The sequence below is a fragment of the Magnolia sinica genome, chromosome 3 (assembly GCF_029962835.1).
Source record: "Magnolia sinica isolate HGM2019 chromosome 3, MsV1, whole genome shotgun sequence".
NCBI classification, from domain to species: Eukaryota; Viridiplantae; Streptophyta; class Magnoliopsida; order Magnoliales; family Magnoliaceae; genus Magnolia; species Magnolia sinica.
In genome coordinates, this window is record NC_080575.1 from 92,731,157 (window position 1) to 92,751,097 (window position 19,941).

The following is a 19,941-nucleotide window of genomic DNA, read 5'->3' on the forward strand; positions in this document are numbered from 1 at the left end:
GAGTAATGTATGAATTATACTATTTGATTGCGGCTAATCGGATAATTGGGTTGGTTGGCAAATCCTAAAACTTGTGAGGGTGGCCCTACTTGGGTCGGCTACCCCAGGCCAGTCCGATTGATCTAAGTCAAACACAGACAACTGATAATACTTGGACTACACGAGATGCTTGCACCTAATGCCGGTTGTGCCGAAGCTCACCCAAATTAGCTGAATTAGTCCACTAGCCGACTAACCACGTGTGTTCACCATATATGATCACGCTGTCTGAATCTGAAGTACCCCATACCCTTGAGAGGCCCACTATTAACCATTAGTGACATGATCCTTGATACTCAGAGCCGGGCATGGTGGTATAGGACACTATGCCCGTGCTGTCGGTCTATGTTGAGGCAACGACCCTCCCTGTAGTGACCGTGAGCAAACCCATTTCACAAATTTGCCTATCGTATGAGCTCACTTGGGAGTGACGAACTCAGTTGGATCAAGGATCACAGGTACAAGACTGCTAGGGCAGCCCTGAGCCAAGTGATCTAGATAGGGCCATTGATTTAATGATAGTGTTTAGCTTCCCCAATTTTACTGGATGAACGAACTTAACTAAATACTCAGCTAACATGAACATTCATCGCATTGCATTAGCTTAGGTTATAGCGACGTGGGTATTGTGGTCTTGTGTTGAGGGAGTGTTGGCATTAGCGATTAAGGTGTTGGAGATGCTTATGAGGGAGTATTGGTATTAGCGATTAAGGTGTTTGAGATGCTTATGAGGGAGTGTTGTAACGCGAGGACATGCATCATCCCATAACAGCATGCACATACACTAATAAGAGTACTTGGGAATTGGGTGTTAAGATGCTTTATCATTAATCGTGCTTGTGGAATTGATAATATGTGTAACTTGATGTTAATGGAACCATCGAGTTAATCACTCACTCTTACTCTGGGATGCTGTTTTAAAACACCAACCTGACCCTATCTTAGATGCAGGTACCCTGGAGTCCGATGCATTGGAGGAGGCGTATGTGGACTCAAAGGAGGAGCTTTCATACTTCCAGACATTTGGAGGGTCGATGTAGGACATCACCGGATCGTTGACAAAATTTTGAGGCCGACACATCTTTTTTTTTTTTTTTTTTTTTTTTTTTGCATTTTTGGATTACATGTTTATATACTGCTCAGCTTCCGTCATGTACTCTGAACAAATATGGCCTTTTTGTTTATATTAATTGGAATGTTTGGATTATTTATTTCAGAGTATTTTACATTGTCTGTCTTGACTATATGTCTATTGTGATATCCGACCAAATGTACCAATACTTGCATTTTCATAAAAGCATAAGTGACACCTGGGTCCTCGGGAGTCGAGTATGACTCGACCCTCAAAGTTTGGGGCATTAAAGAAACTGAACCACCACATATGCTTGTGTTTAAGATTGTTATTTGAGAACTTCTCTAATTATGCTTATGTTATTGATTAGTTAATTATATTTATGCATGATTAGATGAATGTTATGAATTGAATAGTTAACACATCCTACAGACATATACATAAGTATATTGTATTATGCCAAGTGTACAAGAATCAAGTACGCTTCTTGCTATTTCGGTCATCCGTAGTAAAGTCTTCACATTACAGGACTCTTGCATATGAAACTTTATTACAATCTTCATATCATTGGGCTCTTGCATCCGCAGAGAGTTTCTTTTTGAGGGACTTTAGCATTTAATGCTTATAGGGAGGCTTGTTTTGTATAGAGTTACTTTTGATAAACTGCAGCATTTAATATCTAAATATGTTCACGCATTTAATGCTTATAGGGAGACTTGTTTTGTATAGATTTACTTTGGATATAACTGTAGCATTTAATATCTATATATGTTCACGTCTCTAACTTTTCCTTTTGAAGTTCATCTACATTACAAGTGGCATGTACATCACATGACACTTTCTGAACCATTTGATTTGGTCGTGATCAATAGGGTGTAAACAATCTCAAGCCTAATAGGGGTCAGATATGGGCCTGTAATAAAGGCCAGTGGGTTGGATACGAGCCTTGCAAAATATTTGATTGAGGCCCAACCCCAACCCCAAAAGAGGCCTGTTTAAGTTATCAAGTGACAGGCTTGTGGTTGAAATCGAAGGCTCAGTTACAAAGGGAGCCGGGCTTGGTCTGAGCTCAACAGGCCCAGAGCCAGCCCATTTCCCCACGCAGCGATTGTAAAAAGTGTTCTGATGCACCCATTTTGCATGCATGTGACCCATTGTCCGCCAATTGGGACCGTTGATCTTATGAAAGCCACTGTAGATGTGTGACGGATCAAAACTCTTTCGAATCTGGAGATCATAGCCATCAAACAGTTGGTATCCTGGATCATTGCTATATTTTTTTCTTAACCGTCTATTTGTAGACCACTGATCAGGACCGTTTGTCTAGTGAGCCATCACGTGGTTCGGTGATTGGAAAACTCTTACAGTCTTTTCATACAATTGTGGTGAGCTGTTGCCATATTTCTAACATAAAGTTCCTTTTGCAGCCCACTAATCAAACATATATGGCTACCACAATCCAATCCACTGTCCTTTTGGAATATGGCCTAGTCATATGGTGGCCCACCAGATTAAAATTCTTAACCACCACAGAGGAGTGCCACGTGTACCGTGATGATCATACAGTCTAAAACAAAGATCGTTAACCCTTAAATATTCAATGCAAGAAAGTGAAGTGATGGATAGAATTCTCTAGTGGGTGTTATTCTTGAAACATAAGCCATCCCTGATAGAGAAAAATAGATGGACGGAGAGGATTGCTATATAAACTTGCAATATTTTCTGTAGAGAGATGGCTCTAACGGTTATTACAGCTGCATGGCATGATGTCCCAAGATCTGAAAATTAACATTTATCTATACTTTATTTTTCTTTTCTTTTTTTGCATGTACACGTTGTTTTGTATTTTTGTTTCATGTTTATACTGGAATTTGATTCAAATCATAAATCAAACTACATCAAATTATGCTATTTGCATTAATCTCAAATACCATTTTCTTCTATAACAGCCACACCCACAATGCCTTCTGGCCCACCTCACTAATGGACAGACAGTAATGTAACATGGAATATTCGAGACACACATAACAGATTGAATATATATTTACTCAATACAACAATGCATACATTCCAAAATATGCAAAACTAATATGCAGATCGAAATCATTCGTGAAATTACTAGAAAAGAAGTCTTCTTTCTTCTTTGTACCTTTCAATGAATTTCTAGTATTTGTTGTGGCATCGTAATTAAATACGCGTAATCAGTATCAATTGTATTGGGTGGCATCTGTATCTCATCTTCATCTGTAAAACCATCTCTCTTCCCAATAGCTTGTAGAAGCCGGTATACTTTGAATATAGTAGGCCTTGTGTCTGGATCAGACACAACACAAGAACAAGCGATTCTGATAACTCAAAGATATCATCATCATGGCCCATCCCAATTAGCAACTTATCAATGGCATCAGAGAGACGAGAGTTATTCGAAAGAAAAGCAATCCACTCCACCAAATTCCCTTTGAGGTTTCGTGGGGCCCTCGTTGCTCGAGTAGGTTCATTGCCGGTGACTAGCTCAAGAAAAACTACTCCAAAGCTGTATACATCTCTCTTTGGAATGACTTCAAACATGCGAATGTACTTAGGAGCAACATAACCCACATCACCAAATATGGTATTAACGGTACTACCCATAAGCCTTGCGGATTTGAAATCGGAGATTACAGGCTCATATTCTTCATCCAATAGTATATGTTTGGAGCTAATGTCATGGTGAATTATACATGGATTGCAATTATGGTGTAGCCAAACAAGGCCTCTTGCCACTCCAATTGCGATTCTCAACCTCAAGGGCCATTCAATAACATTGGCTTTGCCGTTTGCCTTGTGTAGCTGCTGATACAGAGTTCCTCTGCTCATGTATTTGTATACCAAAAGCCTCTCCTTCCTTGCAATGCAAAAGCCTAAGAGAGGAATCACATTGCGATGTTGTATGCTCCCTAATACCGTTGTCTCAGATATAAAACGTTTTATGGAACGGTGAGAATCCTCCATTCTCTTAACTGCAATGAAAGAACCATCTGGAAGCACCCCCTTATACATTGTGCCTACTCGCCCAGAACTGATAATGTTATCTTTGCTGAAATTATCAGTGGCTTTCATGAGATCAATCAACCTTATCTTCGGAACAAATTTCTCGAACATGGAGACCTGGACCTTGCAAATCACTTCATTAGTACTGGATTAATGAGCAAAATTCGTATTGACAACCATAGGAAAAAGTTCACTACCTGAAGCGGATTTGGTATAAGTTGGGACTAGAGCTGGGCACGGGACGACTTGACTCGACACGCCTGACTCAACTCATACGACTCGTTGTAACGCCCTGAAATTCGGGGGTCGAGCATAACTCAGCTCCCAAGTTCCAAAACATCACTTATGCAACATATTTAATGATGAATGTATGTTGACTGTATTAGTGCATAAAACATGGAATAGATTAAGCCAAAACATAGATATGATTCAGGGACAAGTGAATAAAGCAAGCGGAAGACTTATAGTAAAAAGTGTACAAGTGTAAATCCCTGAATTACATATACAACCAGATCGTGTAAAAGTGTTATTTAACAAAATTATAAGTATCAAATTACATCATTTCAGTTCCCAAAAATATCCCAGGAATCCCGCGCATCAGACCGAGGCTCGCTAGAACCCGTCTGAAAACTGCATATAGGAGAAGGCAGCCTCGTCGTTATCCAGCTCCCGCTCTGCCTCAGACGTCGCATCCACATCTGCAACATCAGGGCCTAAGACAGAGTCTGGTGGGTGTGTAACACCACCCCAGAAATGTGGGAGTGAGTGATCAACTCAGTGGAACAATAAGGCACTGGTTAACATGTTATCAGTTCAATCAAACAGTAATGATAAAGCAGGATAAGTAATTAAATCCTAAGTACTCTTGTTAATGCAAGTATGAATGCAATATGATGCGTGCCCTCACGCGTACACCCTCAGCATCTTCATCTTACGTTACGCATGACATCGCCTCAAAGTGCGCCACATCTACAAAGCACATGCAAATGCGGTGCATGGATATGATTACCAAGTTGTTATTAGTCCATTTCACACAACAGGATTGGGAAGCTAAGATACCTTCCTCATGTCACTATCCAAACAATGATCCATACTAGGGTCGTTAATCCTAGACATCTCATACGATTTTATATTTGAGGTCGTAGCAAAGGGCTCGTCACCAATCAATGTACGCCTTTTATGCCCTTACTACCACAGATCGGCTCGTCACCTCCTTGCGGTATCCAAGTATGCTCGAGGTCACTACAAAGGGCTCGTCACCAATCAATGTAGGCCGACAGCACGAATATAGTGTCCCATACCACCATAATCGGCTCACGAGTTTAGTTGCTCACTTTGGTCACTACGGGAGGCTCGTCACCCCAGCGTAGGCCGGCGGCTCGACCACGGTGTCCCATACCACCATGTCCGGCTCATGAGTCTTGGCGGATCAGTACCATGGTTATTAGGATTTCAGGTAAGTTCGGTACCCTAGATTCAAGCGATGGCGTCCATACATGGTTAACATACATCGGACAATCGGGTTATTTGACGAACTCGACTAGAACGAGCGCACGTTGAATTGAACGACATAGAGTGCGTAAACACTCCATGTGGCCAAACCACTGTCGACAACTCTAATACGGCTCGGGTTCGTCTAATACGCCCTACGTGGCGAAAGCAATCTCAACCACGACCATGGAGCGAATTACCGATTTCCTGGACTAATGCATAGTCCCAAACACCTTACACTACAACAGGATATTCATATGGAACGTAAGACAGTAATGGAACAACAACTCGAATCATGGTACACCAGCACTTGAAGAATATCAACTTAACATAAATGTAAGCATAGGAGATGCTTGAATTTAAATAACTTGGAATGTAACTGCATAAAGGAAATCATGCGCATCAATAAGAGTATTGAGAATCACTTCTCAACGCCCGCATTTAGTGTAATCAGTTACACTTTAGATCATTCATGCATTTCTACAAACACTTAGCATACGTGGAACAACATACATGACGCATGTTGAAATACATGCACTTAGACAATTCCTTTTATCAAGGAGTTGTCATACATGTACCTAGCATACATACATGACAATTAATCATGGCAAACATATGTGCATAATATATACGTATATGGTACTTTATAAATACACCTAGAATACACAAATCTCAAGATAGCACATGCATATCAGGAAAGCAATGTAAACACAACATTTGACATGTGAAATCTCATCCATAACAAGAATAAATCACTAACTGGGATTGAAAGCCTTGAAAACTATAACCTATACACTTAAAGTCCGCACCTTAAGCGAAGAAAGAACCGCCGAGCTGATTTAGACGAGTTGTCTTCGTCAACGACGCTAGAATACCCTAAAATAAGGATAGAAATGAGATACAACAACACCAAGTCTAGTCTAAGCTCTAACACAGGTTAGGGTTAGGTTAACTTACCCCAAAGGAACTCAGAACCGTCAGAAGAACGATTCAAAGTGAAGGTTCAAAGGTGAAGAAGAACAAGGAAGAATCAAGATGAATCACCAACAAATCTCTCTCACTAACTCTCTCTTTTCCACTCTCTTTCCAAGCTAGGGTTAGAGAAAATTCGTATGGAAATGAGAGCTAGGGTTTAAGGACTATATATAGGCCTTAAAATGATGGAAATAACCCTAGGGTCAAGGTATACTTAGGTTATAACCAAAACACGCCTTTCTCAATCCAACAAAGCATTTCTGGTGGGCCTATAACCACGAAAGGTCGGACTTAAGCTCATTGACCATGGATCTAGGTCAGGCTGAGTTTTCGTACCGACCGGCCACACTTAATTCAACGGTCACGGAATCTCGATCAGGTCCACAAGCACTAGGATATGCCTGGGCCAACTATCCTGATCAGAGGGTGAAATTGGGTCAGAATCCAACGGTCAGAATGCTTAAAATCGTCGCGCAAGCGACACGACTCAGATTTCAATAAAAGCTTAATAAATTCCAACCGTTCTCACACTCTTCACTCCGAGCTCAATCAAATCGACCCAGAACATCAGATCGACTTGATTTTCGAGGTGAAGATCAAGCCCAACTCGGTGACCGCAACAGCCTAAGATCATCGCTATCGGACTTTCGACGCGCGGTCCAGATCCGATCCAGATCTTCCAAAAATTCCCCAGAACAACTGGATTTAGCGATGGATCCCAGATTTCAGAGTAACGTAGCGCTCACTAATCTACACGTTTAGAGCCATGCAGATACAATTTAAAGTGATTGATGCGAATTTCACAAGCAATCGAGTAAAGCACTAATTACCCCAAAACAACTACTTAAGGAAAGATAAGCACAAAAATTCCAAGGTCGTTACACTCGTTCAGACCTGACTCGATCTGAAATGAATGGGTGAGTCGGTTTGAACCAAGTAGGCTTCGCCCAATCCTTGCTCAAACCGAGTCGAGTCCAAGTTATCTAGTAACTTGACTCGACCTGACCCAACCCGAAACTCAATCCAGTCAGGCATACTAGAGCTGGGCATGGGACGACTTGACTCGACATGCCTGACTCAACTCATGAAACTCGTTCAGACCTGACTCGATCTGAAATGAATGGGTGAGTCGGTCTGAACCAAGTAGGCTTCGCCCAATCCTTGCTCAAACCAAGTCGAGTCTGAGTTATCCAGTAACTTGACTCGACCTGACCTAACCCGAAACTCGATCCAGTCTGGCTTGACTCGATCCGAAACCTGACTCGACTTGGATTCGAGTATATATATATATATATAACCCTAATTTCTAAGTATCTCTAACCCTACCCGCCGCACCCAACCCGATCCTGATCCGATCAAAAACTCTCTCTCTCTCCCTCCCTTATCCTCCTCCTCTTCCAAGCCCAACAACCACCCACCACCATCACCACCCTCCTCTCTATCTCCTCTCCACTCCCTCCTTCCCTCCTCTTCCAAGCCCGACAGCCACACACCAATCACCACTCTCTCTCTCTCTCTCTCTCTCTCTCTCTCTCTCTCTCTCTCTCTCGATCCAATTCGGTGCCAACTCGACCCAACTCAATACTTTTGACCGGGTCAGACTCGGTCCGGATTAGTCCAAGCCAGACCCGGACTTGGCTTGGTATAGGCATGCTACTTGGTAGCAAGTCGGGTCGAGTTTGGGTCAAGCATATTTCAAAATCGGATCGTGTCGGGTCAGCCCTAACTCAGTCGACTCGACTCGATGCCCAGCTCTTGTTAGGACCCTATGATGATCCAGACCGTTGATCTGATGGAACATGCCCCTTACATACCCCAGGTGAAGGATCATGATCCTTCAATTAGAAGACTAAGAAAATTTTATATCATGATCCACATTCAATGGAAAAAATAACATAGATTGGACTGCTATGGTCTTGAACGTGGGGGAGTTTCAGGCTGTGTTCCATCTGGGGTGCATCTCATCAGGTCAATGGTCTAGATCGCACCATTAATCATAAGCAGAGAATCAAGAAGCTGCACTAATACAAATCCAAAGAAATGCAATTTAAATGTAGATAAGTAAAACAGAAATGAAATCAACTTGCCTTGATGCCTTTGTATCCCCTTGTTCTCTTCGCCCATCTATTTCTTCTGATGCCTTCCTCCATGGTAGCCACTTGTTCTGTGTTTTCTCTAGCCGGTCTATGGAAATACAAGCCAAACTCGAATAGCTTGAGCAAGGTGATGATGAATGTGACTCTACGGAAATACAAGAATGAAATTACAACTACTACAAATGCACATGCCAATGATCCGATGATGATGATCCAAGTATGAGACCGTTTTGGAGGATCTTTGCAAGCTCCCAGAGGTTTCCCACAGAGTCCTGAATTATCTGCAAAGCTTGAAAATGGCAATTCCCTTAGAAAGGAAGGAATTTGTCCTGAAAGAAGATTGTCAGCCACGCTAAACGACGTTAGAAAACTGAGGTTTCCGAGTTGCTTTGGGATCCGACCTGTGAACTCATTGTGTTGTAGGTGAAGGGTTTTCAAATATGTACAATAGCTGAGGCTTGGCGGAATATCGCCTGAAATTTTGTTGGAGGAGAGGTTAAGGGACCTCAGAAAGGGTACTATTTCAGATATGTCATGAGGGAGGGGCCCAGAAAGGCTATTGTTGGAGAGATCCAATCCCGTCAAGGCCATGCAGTTCTTGAAAGCCAATGGGAATTGGCCTTGAAGGCTCATGCTCGCAAGATGGATGTTCATGACCATGTTTTCGTTCGGTTGCCAGCATTCGATGCCGTTGAAGTTACAGATGAACCCTTTGGTTTTGTTGTTGAAATTCCATGAAGTAAGGTAGTTGTAAGGGTCTTTAAGAGATTGTTTTATGTCTTTCAAGCATTGAATATCTTTTTCAATTCCGTTGCAGATATTAGTAGTGAGGAACAACCAGAGAAGGGTATGGAAAAGAATGAAAATAGCTCTTCTTTCCATGGCCATGGACATAAAGAATACAATTCAAGTCTCCTCCTTAAATTGAAAACCGGAAAATATACTATCTCAGTTCATCTCTATTCCTGTGAGCTGTTAAAACCAACGAATATCCAGACATACCCAACTGAAAAGACAAAAAGCTGACCGTAAATAACAAGGAATTCAATCACTTTATGGCATTTTCATGCTTAAATACTATTACCCAATCAGCTCATTAAAAATCCATCAAGATCCAAACATAACCAGATGAGATATTTTTGTACCTTTGCAACCACCTGAAAGTCCAAAGGCAAGTAGTTGGATTAATAGGCAGCAATTCAATCTCAGAGAGAGAGAGAGAGAGAGAGAGAGAGAGAGAGAGAGAGAGAGAGAGGCAGGGGGGAGGTGGGAGGGGTAATAAATAGCTAACGCTGCTATAATTTTATGTAGGAATATAATGATTTGCCTAATTAACATGATGTCAAAACGGTCCTGAACGTTCAACTGATGGGCTCCAGAGTAGACTGGTGACTGGCCATACAGCAAGACTGCTTTTCTCGGGCATATCCATTCAATTATATGACTTTTTCTTATTGAATACAGGAAATTGCTCTGTTATACTTTAAAATGTCCATTTGCAGGACCATGCCCTTCCTAGAAATTTCAATGAGTTTTGTTGAAAGTTCAAACTGCTATCAGGTAAGAGGTTCAGTTAGTAGTCTTCCCAACATTTATGGCTGCCCATTGACTGTTGAAATAAGGTTCCACGAAAAGCATGGAGGCAGTTATCACTATTCGGGTGGGTCCCACCCATTCTAAAAATCACATGGTGAGGATTAGAGTTCTATCAGACTATCAATCTTTTGATTATTTTGGTTACAAAGTAAAATCTTCAGTTATTCATGCTTTCCTACTCTTTTATGGTTACGACCCACAATTTGTACAATGTAGATTGACAAACTTGTATGCCTACTCTGGAAGGGCTATATGAAGAAGAACCATTCATCACTCGATACTTGCACTGGCACATGGAAGATCATGCCATGGATCCAAACCGTCCATCTAGTGGGTCATGTACATAACGGCGCAGAGTTGAAAAAGCCCACCTCATGGATGATCTCTGGCGATCTGTATTTCCTGTCGATATGGAATATTATTTTCATTTTCATCATCCATTTGAAGGCCACAGTTCCTAGGACTAAAATAGTGTGTTCAGTTTGTTTTTCAACCATGAGTGATTCACGGATTGTACCCACTAAATGCATGGTGTGGATCTAACTTGCTACTTGTGACATGTCAACTTTTGGATTACAGATGCCCCTTCCATGTGTAGAGCTGAAGGCAAAAGTCCTCTCCAGTACATTTGCCAACAGCGATAAGAATCATTAACCTATTTAGAGGCGGAGGGAGGGACACGACGACGTTGATCACGGTCTTCCTTAGGGGATAACTAATCCAAATCCACGGAGCTCTTTGAACTCATCAAAGAGCTTCCTCCAATCCACCAAAAAGGGATAAAAGCATAAATAATTCCTAATAAATTTGAAATAACTTGATTAATGATTTTAAAAAAATAAAGAAATATGAAATTACAACTCTTTAAATAAGGAAATCAAACTTAGAATGAAGTTTAAAACTTAGAATCCAACACAAACACCCAAAAAACATGACATACTATAAATAGTAAACTTACTATTTATAGACGACCTCTATTCCTACTAGACTTCATGGCTTTCGGCCAAAAACTAGTTAAGTGTCTAATTTGGCCCAACCATGTTATTCTCCTAACTTTTCCAAGCCCCTTTTATGTCGGGCACGACTTCTACAACTCGAAGGATCAAAAGTTATACTATAACTAAAATGACTATTTATAGTAAAAAAAATGAAATTAAACGAGACTTTTGACCGTCGACTAATGGAATCTCGCAAATCCTGTGTGGGCAACCCCGTATAGCTAGGTTGGTTCGCTTAAGTCCCTATCCCTAAATCATATATAATATGTCGAAAAACTTATCCCGATTTGTGAGATATGACAGATTTAAAGTTCTGATGGTCCAGATCATTTCGGCCTCCTATCAGCCCTTCTCTAGTCCATCTTTGTCATGATAGTGTCTGCGACCCACTCTACATAGTTGGCCACCATGTAGATGGTTCATAGCTGAAAATCACTACAATTCTACCTTAGTCATCTCATCATTAGTTGGAAATGGACTGTTAAAACAATATTGAGAGAGAGAGAGAAAAAAAAAAGAAGCAGTGGCCAGAGATCCAATATCAATAGGTGAAAATTGCAAAACTAGACAGCCTAGGTAGTCCAATCATTGTGATTTTTGTGCTAAAGAGCATCTACATGGTGACCAACCTGATTAACAGTCTCGATCGCCCTAGAAACATCCCACAAGATCATAGTTACATGGTCCCACAATGATATATTTATTATATCCACACCGCTCATCCATTTGGCGAGATCATTTTAGATCTTGATCCCAAAAATGAGTCAAATGCAAAGCTTAAGTGGACCACACCATAAATACCAATGATGACAAAGATTCTCACCATTAAAACATTCACAAGGCCCACTATAACAATTATTTTCCACGTATTCATAAGGTCACACAAACTTGGATGAAGAGTAAAAATATTATATTGATCCAAAATTTATGTGACCCCCAAAAGGGTTTCAATTATAGACGTTCAATCCCCCACTGCTTTTTACAGTGCGGTTCAATTGATCTATGGATCAATCTTTTTTTTTTTTTTTGGCTCAAGCCTTACGACAAGTTCACCAAGTGGACGGACATTTGGATACCTCAAGATGGGACTCACAAAACTTGGTGACGTTAACACACCAATCATGTCAATGATGTGTGGTACACTAGCGAATCTACTTCCGAAAACTTAGATGCTGTTGTACCCTATTTTCAACTGTTTTTGGAAAATCTAATTGGAAAGGACACATGTTATGCAATGGAGGAAGCGAATTCCCTGGTGTATCACACAACGCCGTCCTAGTTGGTGTGGGTATGTGTTGCGCGAAGAGCTAATGCTCCTCGGGCTTTAAGTTGTACGAACAGTTCAAAGGATATTAAAGATACATGGACCCTACAATGATGTATTTATTATATCCACACCGTTCATCCATTTGGAGATATCATTTTAGAGAATGAGCTAAAAAATGAGTCATATCCAAGGCTCAAGTGGACCACCCCACAAACAGTAGTGGGAAAATGATTCTCATCGTTAAAACATTCATAAGACTTACCATAACATTTATTTTCCATCCAATTTGTTCACAAGGTCACATAGACCTAGATGAAGAGGAAAAACAAATATTATATTGATTTAAAACTTCTATGACCCCCAAAAGGGTTTCAATGGTAGGCGTTCAATCCCCCGCTGCTTTTTGCAATGTGGTCCACTTGATCTTTAGATCTATTTTATTTTTCGATTCAAGCCTTACAACAAGCTCGTCAAATGAATGATCACTTTGGATACAACACATACCTCATGATGGGACCCACAAAACTTGGTCACGTCAACACACCAGCCAGGTGGGTGGTGTGTGGTACATAAACAATCCGCTTCTGATATAACATGCTAAAGATTTTCAAGTATATTTAGAGTGCTTTTTATGACATCATAATTGACAGGATGACAAGACAACAACTGAAAGTAATTTAAAAGCAAACCAAGTGGCCGATAGGGAAACCAAGAAAAAACCTTAGTCATCAAAGTAAGCGGTCAATAGCGGTACAAAAGTGAAAAGTATGGCTGATAGATGTCCAGAAATAGATTGAGCGGCTGAGAGGTATTCAAAAGTAGACTGAGTGGCTGAGGGAAGTCAGGAAATAGAATACGGTCGAGAAGCTTGGTTGAGCGGTCAAAAAGGAAAGATGCAGAAAGCAATCGAGTAGAGTGTGGGAGAACGACCAATAAAAGAGATGCAACCTATGTGTGACCGATGATCGATTAATGATAAAAAACAGAGCTCGGCCAAGACAAAAGGAACAATCAGGAAAAAGAAACGTACTAAAAGAAGGATTTAAAAAGAGAAGAATCTAGAAAGGCTTTATTATTATTATTGTTGTTGTTGTTGTTGTTCTACCTTATTTTTGTCCATTTCTACGAGAGCTAATCAAAAGGGGACACGTGTAATTTTACGAGAGTCGTGTAGTGTATTCAAAATCTATGAAGCTACCCGAAGAGGATTTTGTGGTAATACAACTGGCATCTATCGAGCGATGCCACATCATCCACAAAGCAAGAGTGGTGGAGTGGAATGTGGTTGAGTTGATAAGGAGGCTTAGGACGGTTACCAGGATATGTGGCAAGCTTAAAAGGAGGGTTTTAGAAAATCAATAATGTTGAAACAATTATAGTAACTATCAGAATGTGAGAAGCATCTAGATGACCAATTTAAGGCTATAAATAGTAAGAGAATTCAGAAGAAGAAGACGTCTTTTACTAAACAAACCAAATCAAATCTATCTTTCAATTATCTTATGCTCCTTAGTATTATCTATCATTTACATTCCTTAGTATAACTATCATTATTTGTCATTTATATTCCTTAGTGTAATCAATAACAATAACCAAGTAGTTGTTAAATTTAACTGTAATTCGAGTTTACACTCATATGCTAATTTAATTTGACTATCAAACAAAGTTATCCATTCAGAAAGGTGCTTTGTAGTTGGTCAAAGGGGATACTTATAGTGATGAAAATACAACAGAGCAGTGACCTTGCAAGTTGATTGGGAATACCGTATCGGGTGGAGCTGCAGCGTTTGTAGTAGAGTCCACATCAGCACGTTTGTGACTTGCTCATCTAGGCCATGTGAGCGAGCACGATATGAAAGTACTTTCTGATTGATGCTTGATTCTTGCTTTTAAAAGTGTTGATCTAAATATATGCAAGCATTGTATATATAAGGAATCACAGTTATCTTTTAATTCGAGAATACATATTAATAAAAGGGTGTTTGATTATGTGCATTCGGATGTATGGGAGCCATCGCCCGTTGTTTTTGGAGAGGGGTCATCATTTTTTGTATCATACATAGATGACTACTCCAGAATGGTGTGAGTTTACTTTATGAAGTATAAATCTAATGTTTTCACCACCTTCAAGGTGTGGAGGACGATGGTAGAAAAATAGTCATAATGAAAATTGAAACCATTAAGGACAAATAATGGTCGAGAATTCACTTCGAAGGAATTCAATCAGTTTTATAAAGATGAGGGGATTGTATGATATAAGATAATCAGGCACATATTAAAGTAAAATGGTATAACAAAACGAATGAATCAAATTCTCTTGGAGAGAGCCCGAAGTATGTTAAGTAGTACTGAGTTAGGCAATGAGATATGGATTGATGTCATTAATACGACTTGTTACTTAGTGAATCAATACCCGTCTACACCAATAAATTATAAAATTTCAGAGAAAGTGTGAAGTGGTCATAATGTAGACTACTCGGGGCTGCAAGTATTTTGTTATGACGCTTACTCTCATATATCATCAATAGAGAGAGATAAGCTAGACTAGAGGGCGAAGAAGTGTACCTTTGTTGGTTATATGATAATGGTGTGAAGGAATACAGGCTGTATGACTAGGTCATATAACAGATCACAATTAGCCATGGCGTCATGTTTAATGAGGATTCCTTGTTCTGTAAGGAAGAACGTAAGGAAATAGGAAAGTTAGTGACGATTAATGTTAAAATCGAAAAAGGCGAGACATAGGAAGAAGCCGAGACACAGGAAGAAGCCGAGAAACAGGGAATATCGATAACAAAATGTCAATTTTCGGTTACTTGTTTGTATTAGCGGGTGGAGTGATCAGTTGGATGTCAAAGCTTAAGTCTGTGGTTGCTCTTTCTACAATCGAAGTTGAGTATATGATAGCGACAATGACATTCGAGGAATGTGTTTGGTTGCATGGAATGATGAATGAACCCGAGCTTCTATAGAAAGCCATGTAGGTTAATTGTGATAGTGAAAGCATAATCAATTTGGCGAAGAATTTGATTTATCATTATAGAACTAAACATATTGATATTCATCATCATTTTATCTATAGATGTTTAAGGAAGGCGGTGCCACTCTCAAGAAGATCCACACAAGCATAAACCCACCATGTAGTTTATTTGTCATTGAACCCAGTCAGCAGGTGAAGCCCACGAGCATATTAAAATTAAAACGTTATAAAATTTAAGTGGTCTCCAATAAGTAAATATATAGAATGTAGGCTTAACTGTGTGTTGATCCTTGTGGTGTTTTACATTTGTGCTTTTGGTTGTTATGATTTTTGGTATTTACTATGAGCATAAGGTGCCTCACTTGATGAACGGTTTATTTTTTACAAACCTTTGTAAAGAATCCTTTGATCTATGAACATTGATCTTGTATCCATCTATCAATGGGCACATATCTAGTTATTGTTCTCAAGTCAAAATATTTTAGATCAATGGAGTATGCCCAGGATAAAAAGAAAAAGAAAAGCATTCATCAATCGAAAAAACATCGTCAATATACAGAAGAGGATTTCTTTGATCTTAACACAGGGAAGGACGTGATGACTCGATCACTTTCTTCCTCAAGAATAACTACTTTAAATTCATGGAGCTTCTTAGGACGCCTCACAGAGATTCCTCGAATTCATGAGAGAAAATAAATAAATTCTAATAAAATTGAAAATAGCTTAATGATAATTGTCTAATGTGTGTCCCTATTACACCATTAATAAGGAAAAGAAAACCAAAATTTATAATTACCAAAAATAGCAAAATTCTAATTCTAGTAAAACTCTTCTAAAACATAATTTTAAAAAAAATAAAATTCAAATAAACTTTTACTAGAAGAGTCTTAGCATGATTACAAGTTATTTCTAAAAAAGAAGAAAAAAATTTAAAACTCTAAAAATAAGAAAATATTACAAAAATTAAAATTACTAAAAGTAGCAATTTTTTCTTAAAATTTCATTTTTGATCTAAAGGTACACGTCTTTTTGGTGAAACAGACCGATTAGACCAACATTGTGAGTCGGTTCACCCCAAATGGCCTGTCACAGTAAAAATTGATAGGTCATGTGCCCGTGAGGATGCCCCGATCAAAGGTTGTGGACAACTTGAAGTTCACCATCTTTTGGTCCAACCATGCTAGAATGTATATGTTCCGAGTCCTACGTCATGTCTGCAGAATTCAAGGATTAAAACGATGTGATTTTTCTGGCTTTGGTGTCGATTGCAATTCTTTGCATGTTCAAACTGATCTGCTGAATTTACTGTATTTGTTGCCCTACAATAAGTTGATCTGGGCCATCCATATCGGTTCATATATGTGGCCGTTGCATCTCATCTTCGTCTTTGAAATGGTATCTCCTCCCAAAAGATTTTAGATGCCGGTATACTGCTAGCATTGTAGGCCTCTCGTCAGGATCAAACACAACGCAAGCAACTGCAAGTCTTAGAAACTGGAGGAGCTCCTCATCACAGCCCTTTCCTATCAAAGACCTGTCGATGGCGTGCCTAAGACGAGATTTTTTCTCAACATAAGCAATCCACTCCACCAGAATCCCTTTGAAGCCTTTTGGGGCATTCACCACTTTAGTAGGTTTTTGTCCAGTAATCAGCTCGAGCATCACCACACCAAAGCTGTATACATCCCCAGCTCGACTGCCCACAACCTTGCTTCTGAATTCAGGAGCAACCAAACTCATATCATCAGATTTGATATTTACACGAACACTCACATTGGTGTCGAGCGGATTCATAAGCACAACGGATCTGAATTTGGATATTTTTGGCTCGTAATCTTCATCCAAAAGGATGCGTTTGGAGCTTATCTTGCGGTGAATTATACAAGGATCGCAGCTGTGATGAAGCCATGCAAGGCCTCTCGCCACCCCAATTGCAATTTTCAGCCGCAGAGGCCATTCCATGTGTCTCTCATGTAGCTGCTGAAACAGAGTTCCTTTGGGCATGTACTTGTATACTAAAAGCCTCTCGTTTCTGGCAATACAAAAACCCAGAAGAGGAATCACGTTTCGGTGTTTTAAGTGACCCAGCATTAAAATCTCGGACATGAATTCTATCTCGGAATTTTGAGAATCATGAAGCCTTTTAATCGTAAGAGAAGAACCATCAAGAAGAATCGCCTTGTAGACGGTGCCTGCTCTCCCTGATCCGATAATGTTGTTTTTGCTGAAATTGTTAGCGGATTTCAGTAGATTGTTCAACCTCATTCTCGGGACTGTCTTCTCGAATGTGGAGATGTGGACATTGCCATAACTTCGAGCGGTATGTTCGGACTGAAAAATAAAACAATGTTAGTATTACAGGGGAGGAGATTTTTGCCTTCTGCGCATTAGATCAGGTAGGGGTATTTGTCGACCACTGCCTAAGATGTGGAAGGTGGGAGGACAGACCCAGATCACTGATGTAGAGTGGGTCGCAGACACTTTCATTGACAAGATGGATCAGAAAGGGCCCGGTCGATGACAGAAGTGATCCCGACCGTCATAACTTAAAACGGATGTATCTTGCAAACTGGAATGCGCAGATCAACCGTTGAATCCCTTTTTTAATTTCATTTTTACTGGCTTTAGGAGTTGCCGCACTAGAAGGAATCATGACAATATATAAATAGTAAGTCACGATTTGGAGTTTTAGTTAGAGTATGATTCCGAAACTTCTCCCGCAGTTGTAAGGTCGTTTTTTATCATGAATAAAATTATTTCGAATATTTTAGAATTATTTATACTTTTTTCCTCTGGATTTGAGGTTTCTTCTTGAGGAGTTCAGGGAAGTTCCGTGGATTCAGAACAATTATCTCCTAAGGAAGATAGTGGTTGACCTCACGAATTATTTATACTTTCTTCCTCTGGATTCGAGGTTTCTTTGTGAGGAGTCCAGAGAAGTTCGACTTCACGTCCTTCCCTGCACCAATCGCACATCTTGTGGATCCTGTCTTTGGATGGTCGAACCAAAGCAGGACACACAAGATGGATGGTCCAATCTGAATTAAGTGGATTAGATAAGGAAATCAGTGATCTGTGCTCGGTTCATGTTTCTCAGACAAAGTAAAGTACATACGATGGGAAATGGGAGAAAGGAAATGAGCTAACCTTGATGTCTTTGGTTCCTTTAATACTCTTCATGGGCTTGTTTGCTTCAAAGTCTTCTTCTTTCTTATTCTTTCTCGACTGCAGAACAAGAGGGACTAGAAGTACTAGTATTATCATTATTCCGATGGCCATGCCGATGGCTGCGCCGATGATGACGCTACTATCGGACATTTTCGGAGTAGGTTCTTTCAATGCATCCAAAGGGAATTCAACTTCATTCACTCACCATACGTAGCAAAGAAGCAAAGCCCACAAAACCCACCCAAGAATTCAAAATCCCCATCACCCATTAAAACTCAAAACATGAGAAGGATACAATTCAACTCTGCCTCTACCTTCCATCGAAATCCAGAAACAAATAAAAGAAAAAGAAAAAGTCGACAGATTTGTGGAAAAAGAGTGGAATACAACCATCATAGATTCGTAAAGAGACGGATAAACGTGTGTGAAAAAGAAATCAACGCATCCCTCAGTGGATCCGTCTCTTGTTTACGGCCTCTATTAAAAAAACACGCAGATTCAGCATTCATGTCGGTCACCCCGTACTATATAAGCTTAGAACCACTAAATTTAGATGGTATGGCCCACCTGAGTTTTGGAAATTGAAAAACTATGATTTTGTGGGTAATTCTTTCATCTTACCAGGTAAATCAGATGAATGGATTGGATGGCACGGAAACGCTGCAGAGACTAATTTCCCTTGGGACGTGAGAGCTGTACTCGGTCATGGTTTTTGGGTTCCAAGGTGTAAATGACGGACGCGGATTGCGTCCAACCCTGTCAGGACGGACTCGTTCCTAGCAGTGACCTTGTGGGGCCCACTATGATGTATGTGTTTCATCTACGCTGTCCGTCCATTACTTCTGAGGGCTACAGAAGTTTCCGGCCAAGCTGATATTTGTATTTTCCATGTTTATGTGACATTATCAACTGGTTGGATGGAAAATAGACCTCACGGTGGGCAATAGGAAGGTTTCAACGGTGGTGTAATTATTACAACTATTTCCGGTGTTGGGCCCACTTAATTCTTGGATTGCCTCTGTTTTGGACTAGCTCACGACCTTAAAATAATATATTAAAATGGATGGACAGCCAAATTAGCCCCGTAGAGCCTTTACTAGGGAAATCAGTTTGCCCAGTTACTCTCTAGGCTTTATCATTTTGAGTAAACTCTGTTGGGCCACCATGAAAACGTGGTTTATTCACTTCGTCCATCCTTTTTTCAACGGCCCAAAATTAAAAATTGAAGC

General features: G+C 40.1%; 2 protein-coding genes and 1 pseudogene across 3 annotated transcripts; all 3 read right to left on the minus strand.

Annotated features, from left to right (window-relative positions):
* Positions 1 to 3,136: 3,136 nt before the first annotated feature.
* Positions 3,137 to 19,941, minus strand: part of LOC131240237 (probably inactive leucine-rich repeat receptor-like protein kinase At5g48380) — a 93,618-nt pseudogene continuing 76,813 nt past the window's right edge.
* On the minus strand, positions 8,448 to 9,904 carry LOC131240239 (probably inactive leucine-rich repeat receptor-like protein kinase At5g48380). The gene is made up of 2 exons (XM_058238370.1): positions 8,892 to 9,904; positions 8,448 to 8,791 (listed from the first exon to the last, which is right to left on the minus strand). Exons 1-2 carry the CDS (start codon positions 9,595 to 9,597, stop codon positions 8,655 to 8,657), a joined length of 843 nt encoding a protein of 280 aa, XP_058094353.1. The 5' UTR covers positions 9,598 to 9,904; the 3' UTR covers positions 8,448 to 8,654.
* LOC131240238 (probably inactive leucine-rich repeat receptor-like protein kinase At5g48380) lies at positions 11,266 to 19,336 on the minus strand. 2 transcript variants are annotated; one of them, XR_009168666.1, is made up of 3 exons: positions 18,692 to 19,336; positions 16,705 to 17,875; positions 11,266 to 11,722 (listed from the first exon to the last, which is right to left on the minus strand). XR_009168666.1 is itself a non-coding variant. In XM_058238369.1 (2 exons), exons 1-2 carry the CDS (start codon positions 18,860 to 18,862, stop codon positions 16,898 to 16,900), a joined length of 1,149 nt encoding a protein of 382 aa, XP_058094352.1. In that variant the 5' UTR covers positions 18,863 to 19,336; the 3' UTR covers positions 16,051 to 16,897. The 2 variants fall into 2 exon arrangements, 1 of the variants encoding a protein (XP_058094352.1); XM_058238369.1 differs by lacking the exon at positions 11,266 to 11,722 and having other exon boundaries at positions 16,051 to 17,875.